The 22,340-nt window shown below is 48.5% G+C and overlaps 1 protein-coding gene across 3 annotated transcripts in view; it reads right to left on the bottom strand.

Annotated features, from left to right (window-relative positions):
- Positions 1-16,355: 16,355 nt before the first annotated feature.
- LOC119453430 (intraflagellar transport protein 46 homolog) overlaps positions 16,356-22,340 on the bottom strand; it is a 73,183-nt gene continuing 67,198 nt past the window's right edge. Inside the window, exons 8-10 of one of the 3 annotated variants that reach the window (XM_049668151.1) lie at positions 20,634-20,694; positions 20,157-20,245; positions 16,356-17,386 (exon numbers count right to left, since the gene is read on the bottom strand). In XM_049668151.1, the coding sequence (XP_049524108.1) occupies positions 17,288-17,386; positions 20,157-20,245; positions 20,634-20,694 (249 nt within the window). In that variant the 3' untranslated portion in view covers positions 16,356-17,287. The remainder of the gene's footprint in view (positions 17,387-20,156; positions 20,246-20,633; positions 20,695-22,340) is intronic. The other 2 variants (XM_049668150.1, XM_049668149.1) reach the window with 2 other exon arrangements.

Consider the following 22,340-nt stretch of genomic DNA (forward strand, 5'->3'; position numbering starts at 1 on the left):
TTAAAAGATGAATTGATGAAACGGGGCCGCGCCGACACCGAGCCGCTACAAAGACAAGCGCACTTTGTCCTCCTCTTCTTCCGTCCTTGCCTTCGCTTTAGCGTAACAATATATATACGGGGTGAGAGAGAGAGGTCAGAGGGTTTGCAGTTTACCCCCCCCCCCCCCTCCACTCGAGAAATAATTGGTACGCCACAGCCTCCCACTGTTCGGGAGGGGTCTTGCGATTAGGAGAAGCCTGGGAGTGTTGGGGAATGCCCAAGCAGTGGGATACAGCGAGGCATACACTCCACAGTGCAGACACTTGCGGGAGTATAGGGTGGGATTAGGATGCCTCGATGTCAGAGCCGGCTCCCACCGTACGGAGAAGCGTGGCATCGAGGCACCCTAGTGGCGTTGTATGGCGTGTTAAAGGCTTCGGAGAGAATAGGTGTTTCTTTGCAGTTTCCGCCACGCCACTGCTTCCTCTCGAGTGAACACCAACTGCGGTGAGCGAACGTACAAGTACGTTCAGAGCTTCCTAAGCCACCGCACGGCAGAGCTGAAGATTGGGGAGATCCAGACTGCAGTATACCACCCTCCCAACAAGGGCACACCACAAGGAGCAGTCATCTCACCCACGCTCTTCAATGTCGCCATGATCGGCCTCGCAAGAAAACTGCAGGACGTAGAAGGCCTCCGCCACGCCTTCTACACAGACGACATAACACTCTGGACCACAACAGGGTCCCTTATTGAAAAAGAAGAACGGCTGCAAACTGCAGCTGACCTCATCCAAGAATACGTCAGCCAACGGGGACTACAATGCTCGCCCGAGAAATCTGAACTCATACGAGTCTGGCGAGACCGGGGTAACCACACAGTCCCCACAGACCCAACACGAAAAATCGAGGTACACCTCAACGGGAGCCTCATACCAGAAACGTCATTGCTCAGGGTGCTGGGCATGTGGCTGCAGTCTAACCAGCGTGGTACCCACACCCTTACGCTCCTCAAAACCAGTGTCATGGTGATATCACGCATGATATTCCGTGTAACATGCAAGAATAGAGGCATGAAGGAAGGGGACACCCTCCGACTGGTCAAAAGCCTGGTGGTGAGCAGAATCACATACAGCCTGCCCTACTACACAATCTGAGACGAAACAGGCCGACACGCTCTTGAGGATGGCTTTCAAAACCGCTCTCCGCCTGCCGATGAGTACATCGACTGAGAAATTATTGGCGCTGGGGTTAGACAACACCCTCAGCGAACTCACAGAAGCCCTTCACGTCTCACAACAACAGAGACTTGCGCGGACTCACACGGGCCGGCAGGTCCTACAAGCCTTGGGCTTCAAAGCCACAACAATACGAACCCAAGAAACATGCACGATACCTCGTCACGTCCAGGACAGGTATCACATTGCCCCAATACCACGCAACATGGACCCTAACCTACACTCCGGAAGGAGGAAAGCGAGGGCCCAATACATAGAGAAAACATTCAGGTTCGATACCACGGCCCGTTTTACGGACGCCGCTATGTACAGAACGAAGAAAAAGGGCGCAGTGGCAGTGGTCTGCGACCGCCGAGGCCACGTCACCTCCAGTGCATCGACCCGCCCCTGCACGATCATGAAAGCGGAAGAGCTGGCCATCGCGTTAGCCATCCGCGAAGGCCAACACGCAAGCAAACCACTGACGATCCTCACATATTACATCGCATGCACACCACAGCCTACAGGGACGAATGCCCGTGGTGTGGGGCCACACCAACCCTATACCACATTACGTAGGAGTGCACGCTACACAACATAGAACACCATGACACGAACACCACGAGGGAGCAATGGGAGGCGCTGCTGTCCAGCTCGGCCCTCGACGACCAGCTCAAGCTGATCCAGAGAGCAGAGAAGATGGCAAGAGCCAGCGGAGCCCTGGACTAGGTGCCCCGACCATTAGCGATGCCCCATTGGTGCAAGACAAAACTATCTTTGGTTTAAAGTTTATCTATCTATCTATCCTCTCGAGTGAGGGTTTTAGGAGGGCGGGGATATAGACGACGGGACCGGTGGTAGTGTTCGAGGAGGTTGCAAACAGGTGGGAGGTATGGTTTCCGTGTAGTCTCCACTTTCCTCTCCATTGTGCGGGGCCCGGATGGCATACGCTCGGGCATAGGCCTGGGCCCGTTAATTCCCGCTGAGAGAATCGAAGGCAGGAACCCGTGTTATAGCTATGTACTTACTGTGTTAGGAGGGGTGCGTTGGGGAGGATGCGATAGGCAGAAAGGAGAGCTGGCCTATCGGACGTGACTGCGACATGCCTCCGGGGAGTCAGAAAAGTTGATGACACTATCTTGATTTGGACGTGCCGCCATGGTAAGGGTAATAACCGCTTCCTCCGATGCCGCCATGGTGGTGTTTCGGAAGGACGCCGAGGTCACTTCCACCAGGTTGCTGTCCACGACGCTGACCGTGTGGGCTGCCCTGTAGTCTTGTTCACTATAGACTGAACGGTAGGGTGTCTTGGCTGCACCCACGTAGAGTAAATGGGGGCGGTCGCCGTAGCGGCGCTGGAAGACTCTACTGGCCTCGCTGAAGCCCTAGGTTTCAGGGATAGCAGGGGAAAAGTAAACATGTAACAATAATGCGGACCAGTGACGCGATAGCTGCAGCACACCATCATACGCAGTAAGTCTGAATGTGTTTCGAGCTTTATCTGTTGGAGTAAACATTCGCGGATGCGCGCGAGCAATTTTCATTCATAAGAAGCAGAGGAAACTTTATTCGTCGAAAGTTGTTCCTGTTGTCTTGGTGTTACCAAAACAACGGCAAACCTCTTTCTTTCTTGTGGATCTTGCGCTCCCTGGTGGCGGAGAAGTGGAAAGCCGCAATTTTTTCTGCCTCTTTCCTACCATTCCTCTCGCTTGTTACTGATGGCGTCGCTTAAGTTCTTTCACTTGGGTGCTGGTTTATGGAAAAGCTACTATAACCTCCTGTGTCCATGGCCATTGCGCCGAAGTGCTGCAAAGGATGGCACAAGTAAGGAAACAGAATATGCCATACTGTATTCGAAAATGCCACGGGAATGACGCGGCTGATTACGCAAGCAACATGTGGGAGCGAAGAGTGTTGTAGGAAAGGTGAGGATGAAAGTAGGGCGTGGCTGTAACGATGATGAAAGGAACAGTAAGAGAGAGAACGAACAGAAAAATCATGAGCCGTTCTACCCTGTGAAGGTTAATGACCGGCAAAGCTGTTTGGCACACGTCACTGAGGTGGCAGAGAATTTTGAACAAAGGCAAGAACACATTTATTGTCTTGGCCGGTTGTCATTGTGACGATAGGTACGCTCCATTTTTTCCCTCCATCTCAGCTCCATTTTTTCCGCTTAATGTCAACTAGAATATCGGCTATCCCCCTCTGTTCGCTGATCCACACCGCTCTCTTCCTGTCTCTTAACGTTAGGCCTAACATTTCAACGCGATAGCGTTAAGGGCTCCGTGTCGCATAAAATCCGGCGTCGGCGTCCGTGGCGGAAAAAAAATCATCCGCAACCACCCCGACCGCGCAGGCCCTGGCGCCACGTAACACCGTGGCGTAAGGTGTTAGTGCAGGAGAAATCATTCCGAACCACCAGTAGCGCACCCAGGATCTCTGCCAGGGGGGGGGGGGGCAGTCTGCCAATACCATCTAAACAGCACTAATTTCAAATTTTCAAATTCTTCACGGGAAATTGTCAAAAAATGCGCTTTTTGCCAGTGTGCCGACGATAGAGCGTCTTACACCTTAGTTGCAGTACTCAAAGGCACAAGGAAAGAAAAGGAGTTAAACAAAAAAAAAAGGGGGGGGGGGTTACAACCCCCGCGAAACCCCCCGTCGGTGCGCCACGGTGAACCACCCCGACCGCGCAGGCCCTTCGTCGTGGTGCGAGGTGTTAGCGAACAAAAATTGAATTTCTCACAGTGAAATCAGCCAAAAAATGGTAAAGGACAACTTAAGCACAACCTACAGACATGGTGGCGTCGGACTGTTATTTCAATGTACGATAAACCTAATTCTGTTACGAGGAAACTCAAAGAGAAACCTCTTTTGCCAGCATTTCTACCATAAAAACACCGGCTCACTCGGGTAGCCTACTTGCGAAAATCTTATCCAGATGGGGCTGGCATCCTTGGCAGGTTAGGGAGCCTACATGCAAGCCCTGGGCTCCCTACGGCAGGTCAAATTGAGACTTGGCCTGCCAAATACGTTTTGGACACGCGCGCAAGTCGGGGCAATAGCAGACAATTAATAAAATAACGAAAAAAGTACTAGGGCCTTCACATTTTAATATAAGACGACCTATATTACCCCTGAAAAAACGTCTTCCCAGCAATGCATTTTTGTTTAAAAGTGAAGTCGACTTTAAGGGGGTTGGTGTAAGCTTGGTTTTTGTAAGCTGGCTTTCCCACGTTCTGTGTTGCAGTGAATGAAGCCTACTTGCCGGATGCGAACGATGCGATGCGAATGGGTCCCGATAACGCTATCGCATTCTACTCTTAAAAGCGAAGCTTAAGCATCCTCCATTTTTTTTCATTCCATCGCTCTGTGTGCGGTCCTTAACTTGTTCTCGAGCTTCTTTGTTAACCTCCAAGTTTCTGCCCCATATTGTCACATAGTAGTGACGGTAGAGAAAACAGTCGCAAAACTGGGTATGACGAAACTGGTTGTTTATTGGGCGAACCTGTGCCCACAAAAGCAAGCTACACTCAAAGCACAACGATAGCGGCGAACACAGTCGGCGATCGTCGAAAATCTGATCAGGGGCGAAGCGCGTCGGCTTTTATACCTGAGTCATCGAAGGTTCCAGATTAATCCCTGTTGCCCGCGTGTCTTCCAGAAAGTTCTAGACAATTCGCGTCGGTCATACAATCAGATAACATAAGCGTCGGTGAAAACAGGCAACGGAAAGAAGCATCGATAACGTTCTATATAGAAACTTCCGATACAGGCGCGTCCTGCGCCGAGTGATAACGTTTAACATTTGTTAGCCGGTGGAAAACGGCCACCGGTGAAAGATAAACATGTTTACGTGTCAATACCCTCCCCTTAAAAAGCATCGTCCCGATGCCACAAACACGAAAGCGAAAACAAAACCATGCGTAAAAAAAATAACAAAGCAACAAAGTACCTAACGTCGTCAGCGGGCGTAGAAAGGTTTAAGACGCACCACATGGATGACTTCAGGTCGTGCCCGGCGCCGCTGTGATTGCGAAATGCCGTCTGGCACGACCTCATAGTCCAGTGCGCCAATACGTCGGATTATCTTATATGGTCCGAAATAGCGACGCAACAGTTTCTCGCTAAGTCCTCGTCGGCGTATCGGAGTCCAGACCCAAACACGGTCGCCGGGCTGGTACTCGACGTAGCGTCGTCGAAGATTGTGGTGTCGGCTGTCGGTCCTCTGCTGGTTCTTGATGCGCAGGCGGGCGAGCTGTCGACCTTCTTCGGCACGCTGCAAATAAGTGGCAACGTCGAGATTTTCTTCGTCAGCGACGTCTGGTAGCATGGCGTCAAGCGTCGTTGCCGGGTTCCTTCCGTAGACCAGGTTGAACGGCGCCATGTGCGTCGTTTCTTGCACGGCCGTGTTGTATGCGAAGGTCACGTACGGAAGGATGGCATCCCACGTCTTGCGTTCGAAGTCGACGTACATTGCCAGCATGTCGGCGATGGTCTTATTTAGGCGCTCGGTGAGGCCATTAGTCTGCGGGTGGTAGGCGGCGGTGCGGCGATGGCTTGTCTGGCTGTACCTCAGGATGGCTTGAGTTAGTTCTGCCGTAAAGGCCGTGCCTCTGTCGGTGATGAGGACTTCTGGGGCACCGTGACGCAGGAGGATGTTCTCAACGAAGAATCGGGCTACCTCGGCGGCACTGCCTTTGGGCAAGGCTTTTGTTTCGGCGTAGCGGGTGAGGTAGTCCGTAGCGACGACGATCCATTTATTCCCGGACGTCGACGTCGGAAAAGGCCCCAGTAAGTCCATCCCGATCTGCTGGAACGGTCGGCGAGGTGGCTCGATTGGCTGTAGAAGTCCGGCTGGCCTAGTCGGCGGTATTTTGCGTCGCTGACAGTCTCGGCATGCCCTTACGTAATGGGCGACGTCGGCAGAGAGGCGAGACCAGTAGTATTTTTCTTGTATCCTCGCGAGACTGCGTGAAAAACCGAGATTTCTAGCCGTTGGGTCGTCATGGAGAGCTTGCAGAACCTCTGGACGCAATGCTGAGGGTACCACGAGGAGGTAGTTGGCTCGGAGAGGCGAGAAGTTCTTCTTTAGGAGAATGTCGTTTTTCAAGAAAAACGACGCCAATCCTCGCCTGAACACCTTCGGCACAATGACGGTCTTGCCTTCCAGGGAGTCTACAAGGCTCCTTAGTTCCGAGTCGGCTCGTTGTTGTTCGGCGAATTCGTCGGCACTGATGGGTCCCAAGAAAGTGTCGTCATCCTGGTCGTCTTGTGGCGGCGGTTCGACGGGGGCGCGAGACAAACAATCGGCGTCAGAGTGATTTCGCCCGGATTTGTAAACGACGGTGATGTGGAATGCTTGAAGTCTCAGGCTCTAGCGTGAGAGGCGGCCTGAAGGATCCTTCAAGTTAGCTAGCCAACACAAGGCGTGGTGGTCGCTCACAACGTTAAAGGGCCTGCCATAGAGGTAGGGGCGAAACTTTGATGTAGCCCAGATGATGGCGAGGCACTCCTTTTCTGTTGTGGAATAATTTGCTTCCGCCTTCGATAGCGACCGGCTAGCGTAACTTACAACCCTTTCTAGTCCGTCAGTCCTCTGCACAAGCACGGCGCCGAGTCCTACGCTGCTTGCGTGGGTGTGGACTTCGGTATCGGCGTTTTCGTCGAAATGCGCAAGTATTGGCGGCGATTGCAGGCGTCGCTTCAGTTCTTCGAATGCTTCGACTTGCGGCGTCTCCCACTTGAACTCGACGTCGGCCTTCGTGAGATACGTCAGTGGCTCAGCGATCCGTGAAAAATTCTTGACGAAGCGCCTGTAATAGGCGCACAGTCCAAGAAACCTACGCACTGCCTTCTTGTCAGCGGGCGGAGGAAAGTTGGAGATGGCCGCGGTTTTCTGAGGGTCGGGGCGCACTCCAGACTTGTTGATGACGTGGCCCAAAAACAAGAGCTCCTCATATGCGAAGCGGCACTTTTCGGGCTTTAACGTGAGTCCGGAGGTTTTGATTGCTTGAATAACTGTTTCAAGGCGCCGCAGGTGTTCTTCGAAGCTTGAGGAAAACACAACGACGTCGTCGAAATAGACGAGGCAAGTCTGCCACTTCAAGCCTGCCAGTACTGTATCCATGACGCGTTGGAAAGTCGCAGGTGCCGAGCAAAGACCAAACGGCATGACCTTGAACTCAAACAGTCCGTCTGGTGTTATAAAGGCAGTCTTCTCCCGGTCCCTCTCGTCGACTTCGATTTGCCAGTAGCCGGTTTTGAGGTCCATCGACGAAAAATACTTTGCGTTGTAGAGTCGATCCAAGGCGTCGTCAATCCGTGGGAGGGAGTATACGTCCTTCTTCGTGATCTTGTTGAGGCGACGATAATCGACGCAGAAACGTAGGGTTCCATCCTTCTTCTTCACTAACACCACGGGGGACGCCCACGGACTCTTGGACGGCTGGATGATGTCGTCGCGTAGCATTTCGTCGACTTGTTGCCTTATGGCCTCGCGTTCGCGCGCCGAAACTCGGTACGGGCTCTGACGGAGTGGGCGGACATATTCGTCGGTTATAATGCGGTGCTTGTCGACAGGGGTTTGTCGAACTTTTGACGACGACGAGAAGCAGTCCTTGTATTGCAGGAGCAGAGCTTTCTTATGATTGGGAAGGTTCTGATTGACGTCGAAAGTTGGTTCAGGTACTACAGTCGTCGTTGAAGGTGCACTAGAATCCGTGAAGGCGAAAGCACTGCTGGATTGTACTATTTCGTCGATGTAGGCGACCGTGGTGCCTTTGTTAATGTGCTTATATTCGTGGCTGAAGTTCGTGAGCATCACTCTTGCTTTCCCTTCGCGTAGTTCACCTATGCCTCTAGCGACGCAAATTTCACGGTCGAGCAGTAAGTGATGATCGCCCTCGATGACGCCCTCCATGTCTGCAGACACTTCGGTACAATAGAATCAGGGCAACACTTCAATCAATCAAGAGAATAGGCTGGCTGCAGGAAGGGTCGAAGACGGCAGAAAACGAGGTGGGGTGATGAAGTTAGGAAAATTGCAGGCACAAGTTGGAATCGGCTGGCGCAACACAGGGTTAACTGGACATCGTGCCTTCGTGCTGCAGTGGACATAAATATAGGGCGATGATAATGATACGCAGGAGTATTTACACAAAGGGAATTTATTTACACAGTACCTCGTTACACTTTACTTAGTGTACATATATCTGCGGAACGTAAACACATTCTTAAGTATAAACTATCATTCGTATACAATTCTATACACTTATGTTCATGCACACATATATTACATATGTTACATTACATATTACAAAAGGGCAATTCATTTACACAGTACATATTTACACATTTCTTAGTGTACATATATCTTGGAAAGTAAACACATTATTAATTACATATTCTCATATACAATACTGTGCAATTATATTCATGAACATATATATTACATACATTGCATATATTATCAAGAACACACAGATTTGTCAATACATGTCTCCATACACAAGTATACAAATAACAATTTCTCGTAATAATAAGTTATTTAATAATGTGTTTACTGTTTAAATGGTTGTCATTGTAATTAGTGGGGGGGGGGGCATTATAGATTATGTTAAAGCTGGGTGATCTTCATTTGTATTTCATTGTCTTTTTCTATTAGGAAGCGTGTATGCCACCTTTGCAGGTAGCTCATTTCTTTGTTCTTCTTATATTGTTCATTTACGAACTTCCAGGCTATCAGCCTTTCCTTATTGTAGGGTAAGTGGCTCTTACTGGTTTCCCGGACGCCTCGGCTAAACACCTTCTTTTCCATATACACATCATTATTAATATGTGTAATAGACTGTGAGTTCGTGTTTGTGTCGGTTTTGGGGGTTTTCCGGTATTTACCATTTTATTTGCTAATTGCCATGTTGCCTTGGCGGCGTTACAATCAAAAAGTGCATGGTTAATGGTTTCTATTTCCTGGCAGTTGGGACATTTCTCATTCGGGACGATGCCCCAGGCTGCCAGCCTTTGGCGTGTGGGAAGTACACCCCATTGTCGTTTCCATTCGAACTCTTTAGCTTCATTTGGCATTTTTATTCTTTTTAGGTGTGACCACTTTTCTGTTGTAGCTTGCTGTTGTTCTTACTTTGTCAGTGTGATGTATGCTAGTTCTTCGCTGAACTGGATTGGTGGTGTTTTACTAAGTTCTAATTTCGGGGTTTTGGCGTTTAGTTCTCTCTTTGTTTCAACTGCTTTCTTATAGAAGGGAAGTGGTTTTTCTGCGAGTGGTCCAATGTACTATGGTTCTGTTATAAACGTCTTTCGAAGTGTGCTTAACCAGTATATTAAAAAGGGTCTGCCTACGTATTTTGTGTTATCTATTAGTACTTGGACTGTTTTTGTGCTTAGGATGTGGGCTATTTTTTGTACATTTGGGAGGCTAAGGCCTCCTCTGTTGGCTGCTAAGTAGAGTAAATTTTTCCTTACGGTTGGTGGTTTGTTGTTCCACAGATATGCGGTGATTACTTTTGTTATTCTGTTTGCTGTTTGTGTGGGAATGGTTGCTATTTTTGCTGCGTAAAACGCGTAGGCACATATTTTAGTTTTTATTATTTCTATTTTCCCTTTCATAGATAGGCCATAATTTTTTGCTTCTTGGCACGCTTTTTCTGCCTTTGTGCAGGCTTCAGTCCATGTTCTATTGGATACACCTTTGTTTTCAAACGTGATACCTAGTACTTTAACCGCGTCTAATATCTGAACGTCTGTAGGTAGTGTTTCTGTTGGGTATCCGAATGTGAGGGCTTTGGTTTTCTTATTATTTAATTGTGCGCCTGAAATATCTCCGTATTCGTGAAAGATTTGTTGAAAGACACAAAAGCTACTACAGTCTCTCACGAACAGGGAGATATCATCAGCGTAGGCTGCTATTTTCACACATTCTTGTCCAGTCATAGGAAATCCTCTGATCTTTTTATTTTCGGCAACCTGCCTGAGGAGTATTTACACTTGGAGCGTCATCAGCGGCACCGCGATTGCAGCCAAATGCTCGCATTTCATGTCTGCATGTTGTCACAAGAAAAACCCCATCCTCGGACTGCTTCTCTAAGTTATATTTCTCAATGTAACTTTCATAATGTGTTGCAGCCAAGCGAATTAAGAAAACCTATGGAATAATTTCGTGCACAGGCTCAGTCCTTTATGTAAATACATTGAGCACTGATGAATTTTTTTCGAGAAGATTAGATTTGTAGTCAAAGTCATGACCTTTCGTACTTATGATAGGGAAACTGCGAATTCCGTGCGTGCTAGCGTGTTTCTTTTTCTGTTTGTTCGTTTGTTTGTTGGTTTGTTACAGCGAAGGCTGTTTATGTCTAGGGTTCGATGGATTTTTCGTGTGCGTATGGAAAGCGTCAGGTCCAGCGCGAGCGCGCTCGAGCCACTGCTCACACGTTCGTCATCTTCCACAACTGGCTCGTTGGCGTCCCTCGGATATGCATTTTGAGTAGATTTGTTATCAATAGGCACCATTTTCAAGATCAGTATAGACTCCCAGGTAGATAATGAAGGCTCCTCAAATATTTGCCGCTGTGCGACCCGTGTCGGCCATGTCTACGTTCTCACTGCCCTCTCTTTGTTGCCATTCTCCAGGCCACAAACAACAATTGTCCCCCAATCAGGACAAATAATAACCACCAATCAAGACAATAAATGTGTGTGCGTACCTTTCGTCACCATGACCACCGATCAAGGTAAATAATGTCTATTGGTGTTTTGTGGCTAAAGCGCCCTTAGGCGTTGATGCACCCACGCTGACGCCTGGTGGCACGTCTCCTCCATCACGACTACCAACGTCGATGACCATGAGCAACCGTCGTGCATATGGAAGCTGCACTACGATGCACACGCTAGCACAACGCGAAAGAGAAGCACGTAACTGACACACTAATACAACGCGCAAGACAAAGCACGTAACTGAATCGTCACCGAGTCAAATCAGCGCGTACAGCGCGTCGTAATTGCAGCCTCCGCGATCAACTTCAGAAACATTTTCAGAGCTAATTGCGGAGGCCTCGCTCCGCTGTGCTGAGTACGGTGAACGCCACCACCTAGGTGGCGTTGGTAGTGCTTCTTGATGCCAGCGTCCCTTCGAATGCTGGCATCGAGGCGTCGTAGTGCAGAGACCACTGAAGCGTTCACTGTCGGTGCGCGTTAGTGTCATAATGCAGTACTTCTCTTTTCTGCTCGTAGGCGGCGATAATGTGTTCATAGCTTTATGGAAAATTATGTGTCATATTTGTGTCGTGTGCTAAACAGCTTCGCTCGTCATCCACCTTCATAGAGTGGAATGGCTCATGATTTTCTGTTTGTACTGCGGCCACAAATACAACTTCGAACACATGCTCTGGCTGTGCCCTGCCAACGCGGGCACAGACTTTCCTGACCACTCCTCCTGGTACTCAGCGCTCAGAAGCACAGAGCTCATCGCACAGCTCAAGGCTGCCCAGAGGGTCCGGGCCGTCGCCGAAGGACTCTGTCTACCGGCCCCGACCTGGGTGGAGCCACCGGATTCTTTCTAATTTCTTTTTAATTCTTTCTCCTCAGGACCTCAATAAAGTTCGTACTCACTCATTGTTCGTTTGTTTGTTCGATTGATCAGCTGTTCTTTTCCCTCTTTGAGTCTCTGTTTGAGTCTCCCACTTTTGAGACAGAACCCGTACATCGTTCCGCGTCACGTAAGGGTTAAAAAAATTGTCGCAGTTTCACCCGAAAGGCGAAGCATCAATTGCGATAGGAAATTAGTAGAGAGCTATACGGAGTAAGGATAGTTTTATCTGCTGTATAAGCTTGGACATGCAGCAGCACCAGCAACGCGCAGAACTGTTGTCGACGCCGTCGGCGTTTTGCCCGCGTTCGCACCGAACGCGCGTGGCGTTTTTATATAAATACGCATTTGGTGCCGCAGCTAAACCTCGCCTCTCCTCCCTCCCTCCCGTCCTCCCGCAGCGTTTCGCGCGACGGAAAAAGTTGCGTTTGCTCTCTATATATGGAAAGGAGGAAAGAGACGCTTAATTCTGCAGCCCTTCAGGGAGCACGGCGCAGAACGCGCGTTTGCTCTCCGACGTGCGTTCGCTCCCCGTGAAAGCGTGCGTCCCTCACGCCCTTTCACTCGCACATACCGCGTCCGGAGCGCGGCGACGATTTCATCACTCTTGACGTCATACGGAACCTCACGGCGACGGCGACGGCGCTTATGGCGCCGATGGCAGAAATCCGCTTTGGAGTGTGCATATAATTGCTATCGCAATAAAATAACTTTCGCTCGAAAAAATTTGCGAGTGAGCCCGGAAAACGTTGTTTTCTCAAATTCGTCATCGTCATCGGCATATGTTTGTGCCCTCTGCAAGACGAAAGCCGCTCCCAGCGATCTACAATTGCATTTGCCTTGCGCTAGCTGATTCCAAATTATTCCAAGTCATCACACCACCTGACTTTCTGCCGACCTCGACTGTGCTTCCCTTCCCTTGGCAGCCATTATGTAAATCCAATAAGCCACCGGTTATCTGCCTCATGCATCTGAAACTATGATGTCGGCTACCCCTGTTTGCCTTCGAATTCACACTGCTGTCTGCTAGTCTCTAAACGTTGCGCCTATAGAGGCGTAACTTGGAGGTTAACAAAGAGGCTTCAGAAGAAGTTAACGACCACGAAACAAGTTATGGAACGAAAAATGGTATACCATTTTTCGTTCCATAACTCATTTTTCGTTCCATAACTTGTTTCGCGGTCGCTAACTTCTTCTGAAGCCTCTTTGTTAACCTCCAAGTTTCTGCCCCATACGTTAGCACCAGTAGAGTGCAATCATTGCATACTTTTATTTTAGAGGATAGCGGCAAGTTACCGGTCATGGTTTCGTAATGCCTGCCGTATGTGCCCCATCCAATTTTTATTCTTGCGTAAATTTCCTTCTCATCATCAGAGTTTCCTGTGACTAATTGATTGACCTGGATAAACGTACTCCTGCAGCTCTAGAAGCTGACTGGCGATCATGAATTCTTGTTATCTTGCAGGGCTACTGAAAATTACCTTGGTCCCCCTTCTGCAGATTAAACTTCAACATTACTCTTATACTTTCTCGGTTAATGTCATCAATCATTTTTTTTTGCACGTTGCCGGACAGTACAATGTCTTCTGGAAAACGACGGTTGCTGAGATATTCGCCATTGATTCTAGCCCCCAATCTCTTCCAGTCTAATTACTGGAATTCTTCTTCTAAGCACGAATAAAAGACTTGCTAAAGCTTTTTATTCTCCTTAATGAATGGAATGCTTGCGTTCGACGTGCCAAAACCACGATTTGATTATGAGGCACGCCGTAGTGGGGGACCCCGGATTAATTTTGACCACCAGCGAATCTTTAACGCGCCCCGAATGCACGGGACATGGGCATTTTTACTCTTCGCTCCCATCAAAATGCGGCCGCCGCGGCCGGGATTTGATCCCGGGCCCTCGGTCTTTGTAGCGAAACGTCATAGCCACTGCGCCACCACGGCGGGTGTAGCAACAGAAAGCGGTGTCGGGAGTTTTAAATGCGAAGTTTTCTTGGTGAACATTTGCCACTTTGACAGTATCTATCTATCTATCTATCTATCTATCTATCTATCTATCTATCTATCTATCTATCTATCTATCTATCTATCTATCTATCTATCTATCTATCTATCTATCTATCTATCTATCTATCTATCTATCTATCTATCTATCTATCTATCTATCCATCTAGCTAGCCACCTAGGCCTTGGTGCTCTCATGGTCGTATCGCTTACTTGGTACGTACCAAAATTGACATAGTATGAGAAGAGGGTATGACGAACATAAATGATAGGTCGTGACATGAATGCCATGGCATGCGTGTCATGTAAGTTATGAATGAAACAGCCGCCTACGTCTTGGTGCTCTCACGGCCGTTTCGTTAACTTGGTGTGTACCAAAATTGGCATAGTATGACAAGAGTGTATGTTGAACATAAATGATAGGTCATGACATGATTTTCATGACATGCGTGTCATGTAGGTCATTAAACAGCCGTTTAAAATGACAATGAACCAGCTAAAAAAGATTAACACTCAAAAGCCACTGAATGGTTTCTGACGTGGGTACCAAGTGAAGGAAACACTAAAGGATGATGGTAGAAGTCACTCATGATCATGACTTAGCAAAAACAACAATGACTAAGCGAATAAATATCGAGACTCAAAAACCACAGAAATGGCTTTTGACATAAATGATAGGTCATGACACGAATGGAATGACATGCGTCTCATGTCGGTCATGAAGCAGCCGCCTAGGTCTTGGTGCTCTCATGGTCGTTTCGTTAACTTGGTAGGCTCCCCGCACACTGCTTCGCATAACATCGATTTCCACAGGGTGTGGGATATGCCGGCATTTTCATATTGGTCTACAGCTTTCTCATTGACACTTTTCATTTAACTATAGTATTTTAGAAGTTGATTAAGTAATTAAGTCTAATTACCTAATTAGGCAAAATGTCTCCAAGCTACTGTAAACATGTTGGTTGTGTCTAGCGACGTGGCATTTGCATACTTTTAGTTCTGCTACATATATATATATATATATATATATATATATATATATATATATATATATATATATATATATATATATATATATATATATATATATTGCGAGACAGCTGTTCAACCTCAACGGTTTATTATGCAGGTCGCGCGCTGAAGCGAATGGCGCTGACCATGATGATGAGTATATACAGATGAAGAAGATGAAGGGGTAATATAATGCTCACAATATATATATATGTATACGGGATGAGAAAGATCTGTTACGATGGGGTGCGTTTATTTAAAAGATGAATTGATGAAAAGGGGCCGCGCCGACACCGAGCCGCTACAAAGACAAGCGCACTTCGTCCTCCTCTTCTTCCGTCCTTGCCGTAGCTTTAGCGTAATAATATATATACGGGGTGAGAGAGAGAGAGAAGTACGAACGTTGGCACTTTGCCCCCCCCCCCCCCCCCCTCCACTCGAGAAATAATTGGTACGCCACAGCCTCCCACTGTTCGGGATGGGTTTTGCGATTAGGGGAGGAAGCCTGGGAGTGTTGGGGAATGCTCAAGCGGTGGGATACAGCGAGGCATACACTCCACAGTGCGGACACTTGCGAGAGTATAGGGTGGGTTTAGGATGCCTCGATGTCAGAGACGGCTACCACCGTACGGAGAAGCGTGGCATCGAGGCACCCTAGTGGCGTTGTATGGCGTGTTAGAGGCTTCGGTTAGAATAGGTGTTTCTTTGCAGTTTCCGCCACGCCACTGCTTCCTCCCGAGTGATGGTTTTAGGAGGGCGGGGATATAGACGACGGGACCGGCGGTAGTGTTCGAGGAGGTTGCAAACAGGTGGGAGGTATGGTTTCTGTGTAGTATCCACTTTCCTCTCCATTGTGCGAGGCCCGGATGGCATACGCTCGGGCAACGGCATGGGCCCGTTAATTCCCGCTGAGAGAATCGTGGCCAGGAGCCCGTACTACAGCTATGTACTTACTGTGTTAGGAGGGGCTGCGTTGGGGAGGATGCGATAGGCAGAAGAGGGGAGCTGGCCTCGAAGGTGACTGCGACATGCCTCCGGGGAATCAGAAATGTCGCTGACACTATCTTGATTTGGACGTGCCTCGATGGCAATTAAGGGTAATGGCCGCTTCCTCCGATGCAGCCTTGATGGTGTTTCGGAAGGACTCCGAGGTCGCTTCCACTAGGTTTCTCTCCACGACGCTGACAGTGTGGGCTGAACTGTAATCTAGTTCTCTACAGGATGAACGGTAGGGTATCTTGGCTGCATCCACGTAGAGTGCATGGGGGCGGTCGCCGTAGCGGTGCTGTAAGACTCTGCTGGATAGGGAGCCTACATGTAACGCCGTTTTTTAGGCTCCCTACTGCTGGCCTCGCTGGAACTCTAGGTTTCAGGGATAGCAGGGGGAAAGTAAACATGTAACAATAATGCGGACCAGTGGCACGATAGCTGCAGCACACCATCATACGTAGTAAGTCTGAATGCGTTTCGAGCTGTATCTGTTGGAGTAAACATTCGCGGATGCGCGCGAGCAATTTTCATTCAGGAGAAGCAGAGGAAACTTTATTCGTCGAAAGTTGTTGCTGTTGTCTTGGTGTGACCAAAAGAACTGCAAACATCTCTCTTGTGGATCTTGCGCTCCCTGGTGGCGGAGAAGGGGAGAGGCGCAATTTTTTTCTGCCTCTTTCCTACCATTCCTTTGGCTTGTTACCGATGGTGTTGCTTTAGTTCTTTCACTTGGGGGCTGGTTTATGGAAAAACTACTAGTAACCTATACGTGGCCTCAGCTAATGATTTTTTGCGAGCTCTGAAGAGGCGGGTCACAGTATTCAGCGGAATCAATTCACAACATCAGTGGGATTAATGGGAGCTAAAATATTAGACTGCTACTTCGTAGGTCCGGATTACGATACCTCGCTGAGAAGTGTAACTTTTTAAAATTTTATTTATTCTTTTATAAAATTATTTCAAAGCACGTTGTTATTCCTATGATGGACACCGCTAACATGGGCGAACATCCAAATGACTGGGGAAGTCATCGCATAAACAGCGATTGCTGTGATAATAAATGAGTGGGAGTAATTCTTAGGGAATTTTATACGGAGCGATTGGCCGTCGCATGTCACGGTCTGCCTTGGGCTTGTGCTCATAGTGAGCCTTCAAACTTCCTTGTCGAGCGCGGGCGGGATAAACTGTCCGTTTCACGGCGCTACCAAGAATTCCTGTCACAGTGAATATCGCCTCACCGGGAATTAATGCGGAATGAAATGGAAGTGGCCAGACTGAAGAAGCGGCTTCGTGATGATACTAAGGCAGTGTAGAAAATATCTGCTTCAAGAATTAAACGTGCGCACGACAAACGCGACAGCTCTTATTGTGCGCGTTAGTTTCTCGAGTAACCATCAGCATAAACCAACTCCGCGGTTCTTCAATTCTTGAGTTCCTCTGAAGAAGCTGAAGTGCCACCGATCAGTTCAGCATGGACATTTGCGTCACAGCACAAGGCGGTCCACTCCTTCTGCATCAGCGTCCTCGGCGGCTGCCTTGCCAGCTCCACCGCCTCCTGTGTCCATGGCCATTGCGCCGAAGTGCTGTAAAGGATGCCACAAGTAAGGAAACTGAACACGCCATACTGGATTCGAAAACGTCACGGGAATGACGCGGCTTATTACGCAAGCAACATGCTGTGTTATAAAGAGTGTTGTAGGAAAGGTGAGGATGAAAGGTGGGCGTGGCTGTAATGATGATGAAAGAAACAGTAAGAGAGAGAACGAACAAAATAATCATGAGCCGTTCTATCATGTGAAGGTGGATTACCAGCGAAGCTGTTTGGCACACGACACTGAGGTGGCACAGAATTTTGAACAAAGGCACGAACACATTTGTTGTCTTGATCGGTTGTCATCGTGACGATAGGTACGCACACACATTCTCGTATCACCTCTAGCTGTTATCATAGTATTAATTCCATCATGTTCGGCTATAGTCCCGATTACCGAGGTGCAACGCGCCTACGAGGAGCGACGGCAGGAGCTGAGAAGAGAATGTAATTGTGCACAAAACGATCGTGCTTAAAACGCCAAGCGACCGGCAACTTGTATTTCTGGTTGTTTATGTACATTCGCGTGGACGATACGACCGCCGCCCCGAGGAGACGGAGTAAACTATAGATACGCGTGACGTTTCGACGGCACCGCCACCAAGGGAGAGCGAACGGAAAGGAAACTAGATACGCAAGTGCTTGGAACGCTGACAAAGAGAGGGCGGTGCGAACGTAGACGTAGCCGACGCGGGTCGGCGTTTTGGCTAAGATCCGATCCTACACCATCAGCTCTTCGACACGGATCTACAAAGCCCATATTGGCCCTTAATGTATTTTATTGTTTTTTAAAGCGTTATTAGTATACACCTTTCGAGTTTTAGCTTTTTATATTACTAACACCACCAACTATCACTTTTTAGCCATTTTCGGTGTATTTTTATTGTATACACTTTTACCTTGTTCCCTGTTCTCTTTTGGTTCTGTAACCCTATATTATATTCCCACCCTTGTGCCTGGGACCTATTTGGGTCCCAGGTGTGACAAGGGTAGTTCAAGTGCGCGTTACAGGTCCCGGAGCCCACCACCCGGAGTCCACAGAGGTATGTGCCATTGCGCTTGGACCGGTTTTTCGCTAATTCCGGTATTGGCCTACGACACCGGAGTTTTCGCTCGGATGCATGAGAATTTCCTGGGACATTAGCCATAAACAGCTTCGCTATAATAACTTAATTCATTGATGGTCCTGTTCCTATAGCCTCGAGTATACAGCCTAGAGAAAGCGAAAGGAATGCCAAGAGAAAAAAAAAAAAAACTTGGGAAAGGGTTAACCTACGCCAGTCAGTCTGATGGTTCGCTGAACTTGGAATGTATCTCAATGGGACGACATGTAAATAACACAAAAATGAAACAGGCAACGTGACAAATCAAGTCCGTGCACACAAACTTCAAAGTAGTGCGAATCCTGAATGACGTAAGTAAAGCGAAGGACTAACTCTTTGTGGCTCGGATTGCGTCGCCAATTTTTGCCCTAAGCTATTTAATGCCTGCGGAGAGGTAAACGATTGTGCAGTTTTATTCAAATAAACAAATAAAGATATCTAAAGATACGGACAAGCTGTAACGGCTCCCGTACCCGTAGTTTCAGTCTGTATCATCGTCATCATCAGCCAATATTTATGTCCACTGCAGGACGAAGGCCTCTCCTTGTGATCTACAATTACCCCTGTCTTGGTGGTGGCGGGGAGCAGCGGTAGAACACCCGGCTTCTAATCAGTCTGCATATCTTGTTCAAATTGATGCAATGTCGTCAAGAGAGGTGACAAGAATGCGCAGTGATGTTCCGGTCGTGCCAAAACAGGCGAGTGGCAGATTGTTTCATCGCCACAGTGCTTCGGTTACTTCTCCGTCGTACAAATGATGACCCTTCAGACACTCATTATAGCTATGCGGGGATAAAGAAACGCTTAGTTTCCGTACAACAATATACGGGAACTCTTTAGCGCTGCTCGAAAGCGTCTGCGATGCGGTTAGCATTCTTATAGTTCAAGCAACGTCGAACAACTGGAACTACCACGATGAGTTCGTGGTTATGGCGCTGTGCTGCTGAAGGCAAGGTCACGGGTGCGGTCCCCGACCTCGCTGGCATAGTTATTATACCAGTGGAATGAAAAAAAAAAAAAAACAAAAACAACAACAAAAAACGCACGAGTACTTAGAATGAAAAAGTGAACTTGTCTGCTAGTTGGTTGAACAGCTTGTAGGTTGAACGCGCTGTTCCCTAGTTGATGACTTAGATTTAGTTGCACTTCAAACAAACCTACAGCTGGCCAAAATGCGGAGCCAACTTCCAGCCAGAAGGACCTTATCGATCCTGTTGTGTGGTGGCGAGAGAGACACTTCGATTCTTTCCTAACTGTACTGTCACTTCCGCTACACCCTCCGTCTCCATCCCGCCCATCCCCCATGCCACTGACGCACCTGTGCATCCTTCATTGGTACTTTAGTACGGTCCCGTGTGCATATATACAACAAGACGAGGACAAATTGAGTCAGATTGAGAGCTGAAAAATCGGCCCCACCCAGTTTAAACAGTGTACTATAGAGCCAAGGTCCGCCAGGTCCAAGTTCTCGCGGGGCAGCGCCTAGCCAGCAGACCTGAACGCATTACCACGGATTTTATGCTGGCGCGGCGACGAATGGAAAACTGAGCTGAGATTTTTTTTTTCTTGCGCTAGTATACTCTTCTCTTTTTTTATTTCTAAACAATTCCCCGCATTTATATTGAACTGAAGAGGAAGCAAAAACTGTGTGCCGCTTACCTGCGAGTTCTTGAAGGCGGTGAACAAGCTGAAAAGTACGTGCAGCGACTGGATCAACTTGCCCTTGTACACTGGGATGTCCATCAGCACTGCGTATCATTGAAGCACCACAGGATTTGCAACGCCTACGTTAAAATATCGGGCACGATATACTATGCGCATCAGCGGGGGCAGAACGGACACAATCGCAGAGCAACAATAGAGTTCACCCTATTATTGTTGAAGAACTTAGCTGCAGGACACCAGAGTTTGAAACCTTTACTGCAACTGGCGCTACCTTTGATGCGATTGGCTTTCACAACGCAAACGAGAAGAGAAAGAAACACCCTGATATGATCAGCGCGATTGGCAAAACTGCTACTTTTCACAGTAAGTATGCATTTCTTTAAGCTTGGCTGGAAGTACGTGACACAAACTCAACACAGTAGGCTCAAACGTGCGACGGGCGTCCTTCCTATCTATCACTGGAAGACTCACGGCAGGCCATGGTGGCGTATTCCTCCAAGGAGCACTCCAGCTCGGCTGTTGGCACTTGTACCTGTTCCCAGGAAGACGAAAAGAAATTGAGAGGATGAAGGTCAGGCAAGATTGCAGCCAAAGTCATGAAAATATTTGCGCAGCAGTAGAAAAGTTCAATCTAGAATCACACCGGCTGCTCTGCTCTTTTCTGTATTGGTTCACTGTCAACTTTGTTTGTGTCCGTCTCAAGGCTTAAGTAAAACAGGCTTTTTATTGTCCTTGAGGGCAGACTTTACTGGTTACATTTCTTGCCTTCTTTTTTTAATCATAGCTTGTTCTGTGGAGACGTTGGCTAACGGGATCAGTCATGGCCCTCGATTACGGCACTGATACACTGAATAACACCGGTGCTTACTATTTTTCAGATATCCAGCCCTGATTGATGAGCGGCCTGGAGCCCAGATACCCTTCGCTCGAGCTATGATTGGCTCTAACCACCATCGTGAGCCACCCACAGTGTAGATAGCTCGTCTAGCAGCAACCGAGAGGCGCGCCGTTGTCTTAAAAGTCCCCTCAATGGTTTTGTCATTGAGAACGGAAGAAACGGGGTATAGATAGGTCACGCGCGGTGGCAGTCGAGTGTGCAGAATATTACTCCGATCTATGACGTAGAAGCAGCTGAAAATTCAAACGAACTCCCGGACACTTTCCCTCTCGGTGGAGCCACTCCCTTGACATCAGAGATGACGTCAGAGCAGTCGACTCCGCGTGCGCCATAGCCAGCAGCAATAGCCAGCAGTAGCCAGCAAAAATAAATAAATAAACAAGAAAGAAAGAAAACGAAAAAAAAGAGAACATTGTACATAAACCATCGGCGATGATGGTCAATGTGGGCGAATAGCCGAACGCCTCCAGGCGGTCGGCTATTCGCCCAGGTGTGAATCGTTGGGCTATTCAATGCAATAACGTTGGGCTATTCGCCCGGCTATTCGCCCACGTGTGAATTGTGTGAATTTAATTCCAGGAATTAAAGGAATTGTGTGCTTTAAGTCATATATTTGGTGCAGAGAGGATATTTAAATTAGCGTTAGTTTTTTCATAGCCTAATTATGTAGACAACAGGGCAGTTGACCAGACCATCTGTAGTGGTAATATAGGTGGCTATACATGTCATCGTATTGGTGATCCGTACGTGTCATCTCCAGCGGCGCGAGCACCGGCGTGGAAGGCGACTGCCTCCTCTCCCGGGAGAGGGCGACAACTCTCTCCCGGGAGTGCTGTCCTTCCCCGGCGCCCCACTAAAGAATGTAAGCCTTCGGCCAGCCCAAAACTCTTCCCCGACCGAGTAACGCATCCTGAACGTGACCTGCCATTCTCAACAGCCTTCGAGTATCAACATGCAATGAAATCTGTGCGGACGCTCGACTCTCTTGCCCTTCTTAGGTTGTTTTCCTGGCATGGATATGGCGTCTCCTGCAATTCGGCTTCTCCGCGTAGCTCGGTCGTGTAGTTGCAGATTAGTGCGAGAGATGCCGAGTATTGCGCTGCTAACGCCACCTAACGGCGGGATTACTCGATGGCAAAAGGGAGTTGTCTCTGGCTATTTGGCTGGAGGTCGGCGGAGCCGGCGCTCTCTGCGGGACTGTCTCGCGAGAGACTTCGGAGGGTGAAGGGGGGGGGGGGGGGGGGGGGGCGCATGAACACGATCGTTCGAAACGCCCACCG

This window comes from Dermacentor silvarum, chromosome 5 (genome assembly GCF_013339745.2).
Source record: "Dermacentor silvarum isolate Dsil-2018 chromosome 5, BIME_Dsil_1.4, whole genome shotgun sequence".
Taxonomy (NCBI): domain Eukaryota; kingdom Metazoa; phylum Arthropoda; class Arachnida; order Ixodida; family Ixodidae; genus Dermacentor; species Dermacentor silvarum.